The 3,400-nt window shown below is 44.1% G+C and overlaps 1 protein-coding gene across 1 annotated transcript; it reads right to left on the reverse strand.

Annotated features, from left to right (window-relative positions):
• Nucleotides 1-469: 469 nt before the first annotated feature.
• On the reverse strand, nt 470-1,423 carry LOC106297161. Its single transcript, XM_013733441.1, has 2 exons — nt 1,304-1,423; nt 470-1,156 (listed from the first exon to the last, which is right to left on the reverse strand). The coding sequence occupies exons 1-2, from the start codon at nt 1,421-1,423 to the stop codon at nt 470-472; spliced, it is 807 nt and encodes a 268-aa protein (XP_013588895.1).
• Between the last annotated feature and the right edge of the window lie 1,977 nt (nt 1,424-3,400).

Genomic DNA, 3,400 nt, shown 5'->3' on the forward strand with positions numbered 1-3,400 from the left:
AGATGAATTTAGGTAAAGGTGATATATTTTAAGAATCAAAAAATTTGTTAAATTTATAAAGAGTATTAAATCGTTTTTCATATTTAAAAAGCAGATGAAACTATTCTACTACGGTCAATTAAGAATCTTGAGGATATATGTAATATTTTAAAAAAATTTCTTTATGACTTAAAATGGTAAGAATTCTTTTCTTTTGATGAAATTTTAAATTTATTAGTCATCAAAGAATATAATTTTATGTACAAAAAAAAAGAAAAAATTCAGAGCTATGAATCTACATGTGAGCTCTGAACCAAAGCTGTAGAAGGCCTCTCAAACGTGGCTTCTGAGTATACTTTGTGGACGTGATCCTGTTCCTCACGGTCTTATCTATGATCTTTGCAAATTGGCTGGCCTGTCTCGGATTCTTCAAATGCTTCCTATCATTTTGTTCCCTCCAAACCATATAGACAGTAACTTGGAACATTAGTCATACGAGGATGGAAGTAAGGAAATCAAACCGGTGGTGTGTCAAGTGATCCAAAGTGTTCTCCCAGTCCGGCTCCGGATCTCTTCCCAACAAAGTTCCTACCACCTCAATCCAAACCATAAAAGTGTAAAGGCAAGCAAAGAAAAAGTGGTTCCAAAACTCATTCGGTTCACCACAGAAGAGACAACCCTGAATGTGACCCCAAACCCTCATACGATCTCCCGTAGATAGTCTATTTCTCACAGCAAGACAAGTTATAAAGGAGAACCTAGGCATTCCCTGAGGGAACCAAAGCACTTTACTCCAATCCTGTGTAGGACGCATAGGCCTAATTAAGTGCCATGTATCCACTGCTGAAAACCACTCCCGATAATCAGACGAGTTATTCTTCCACAAGACTATATCAGGGGTTGAGAGATCAAAATCCAAATGGTGTTGCTCGATCTGTTGGATCATATTGCATAACTGCCTATCACGGCATCTGCGGAAGTTCCATGTAATCCCATCCCATACTTCACATACTCGGGCTGATCTGTGAATACCAAGCTTCTGGGTACCAACTGCACCAGTGATATCTATTAGTCGACCCAAAGGGTGCCAAGGATCTATCCAGAATCTAACCGTTTGACCCTTATGAACCTCCATACGAATGAACTGCCGTGAAACCGGCCGGAGCTTCAGTAGCTTCTGCCATACCCATGATCCCATTCATGTGTCACTAACATCCCAGAAAGACTCTTGTCGGAGCAGAAATTCCTTTACCCAAGCCGCCCAGAGAGAGTTAGTTTCACTAAACAGGCGCCAAATGAGTTTAAGCGAGAACACCATATTTACCTCAATAATGCTTCTTATCTCTAGTCTTCCTTCTTCCTTGGGGATGCATACATCCTTCCACGCTACTTTAGCCTTGGTGTGATCATTATGGGAGCAGCTCCACAAGAAAGCTGAGCACATGCTTTCAATTTCCTCCATACAAGCTTTGGGTAAACACAAGGTTCAGCACCAAAAACTCGTAGTGCTTGCAATAACTGAGTCAATGAGTGTGAGGCGACCAGAAAAAGAGAGGTATCTACTTGTCCAGCTTTGAAAACGAGCTCGGATTTTAATAAGCAGGGGCTCATAATCATGCTTAGTCATCGTTTTTGTGGTGAGGGGTAAGCCTAAATACTTGATAGGCGCAGAAGTCGAGAATCCAGCAGAAAGAGCCGCAGCCTCTAGACGTTGTTTATCCAACCCAGAAGCGAAGACTGTAGACTTTGAGATATTCACACATAAGCCAGAGATTCAAGGAAAATTCTCAAAGAATTCCAGAGTACTATTCATTGAAGAAGGGGAACCTGTTTGAACCGAGAACTGTCAACAAACTAGTGAATGAACGAGATGAGGACTCGTCGGTGGGGTTAGGAGAAGTCTTCATGCTGAGCTTGAACCGGATGGAGACGACTTGGAGAGAATAAGAAAAAAGGTGTTTATTGATTATAGCTAGACCCGGTGAAGGGTTGCCTACGTACCCCAAAAGGGGATCAAGCCAATCGTAGTTCTACAACAAAGGATCACAAGTGCTTAGGTGAAAACATGTGGAGAGGTGTTTCTCTCTCTAGAAGTAGAGAGAGATGGAGGAGAGACCAAAATAGAGTCCAAGAACCTTCTCAAAGGAGGTTGGCTCCTTATTTATAGAAAGGAGAGGTCTAGGGTTTCCTAGTGACCCCCCTTTTAAATGGGCTGAGCCCATTATCTTATAAGCCTTGTTGGGGACAAATTCCATGTCCAACAGTAAATCCCCCAGTTCGTTGAGAGAGATGGAGTTGATCTCAATGAATTTTACGAACAGGATTTATAAGAGAATGGACTCAGTGCTTTACCCATGTCGCAGACGATTATCATGAAATGGCTGTCATGGTTAGGGTGCCATAGATGAAGTGTCATAGACGGACCGTCTCGGGCGAGTTGTCATCGACATACTTCTGATTCCGATCAGACTTCCTACTCCAGGATGGTTGCGCGAACGATCTGTGAGGACAGTGTTCTGAACCACCGGAGCAAGTTGTCATGGATGAAGTCTCAATCGACAAACTGCCAAAGACAAGTCGCTATAGACATCATCTATTAACGTACCGCCATGAGCAAACCATCACAATCAAATCGTCACGGGTGGACGTGTCTTCGCAGTATCACGTCATGCTCGAGACTTGCGAGCAATCTGAGTGACTACGAGAGAGCAATCCAAGCCGAGTGACCGCGAAGAACAAGTTTAGAGACCGCAAGGGAGCGAGTCAAGTGACCGCGAGAGATCGAGTCGAGTGACCGCGAGAGATTGAGTCGAGTGACCGCGAGAGATCGAGCCAAGCGACTGCGCAGATTGAGGCGAGAGAACGCTCTGCACCGAGTGACGACAGAATAGTCGAGTGATGACAAAACGGTCGAGTGACGACTCGTCGGTCGAGTGAGGACTCGTCGGTCGAGTGACGACTCATCGATCGAGTGACGACAAAACAGTCGAGTGACGACAAAACAGTCGACACTCGACTCGGTGAAGGGTTGCCTACGTACCCCGAAAGCGGATCAAGCCAATCGTAGTTCTACAACAAAGGATCACAAGTGCTTAGGTGAAAACATGTGGAGAGGTGTTTCTCTCTCTAGAAGTAGAGAGAGATGGATGAGAGACCAAAATAGAGTCCAAGAACCTTCTCAAAGGAGGTTGGCTCCTTATTTATAGAAAGGGGAGGTCTAGGGTTTCCTAGTGACCCCCCTTTTAAATGGGCTGAGCCCATTATCTTATAAGCCTTGTTGGGGACAAAGTCCATGTCCAACAGTAAGCCCCCCAGTTCGTTGAGAGAGATGGAGTTGATCTCAATGAATTTTACGAAGAGGGTTTATAAGAGAATAGACTCAGTGCTTTACCCATGTCGCAGACGATTATCATGAAATGGC

The sequence above is a fragment of the Brassica oleracea genome, chromosome C6 (assembly GCF_000695525.1).
Source record: "Brassica oleracea var. oleracea cultivar TO1000 chromosome C6, BOL, whole genome shotgun sequence".
NCBI lineage: Eukaryota > Viridiplantae > Streptophyta > Magnoliopsida > Brassicales > Brassicaceae > Brassica > Brassica oleracea.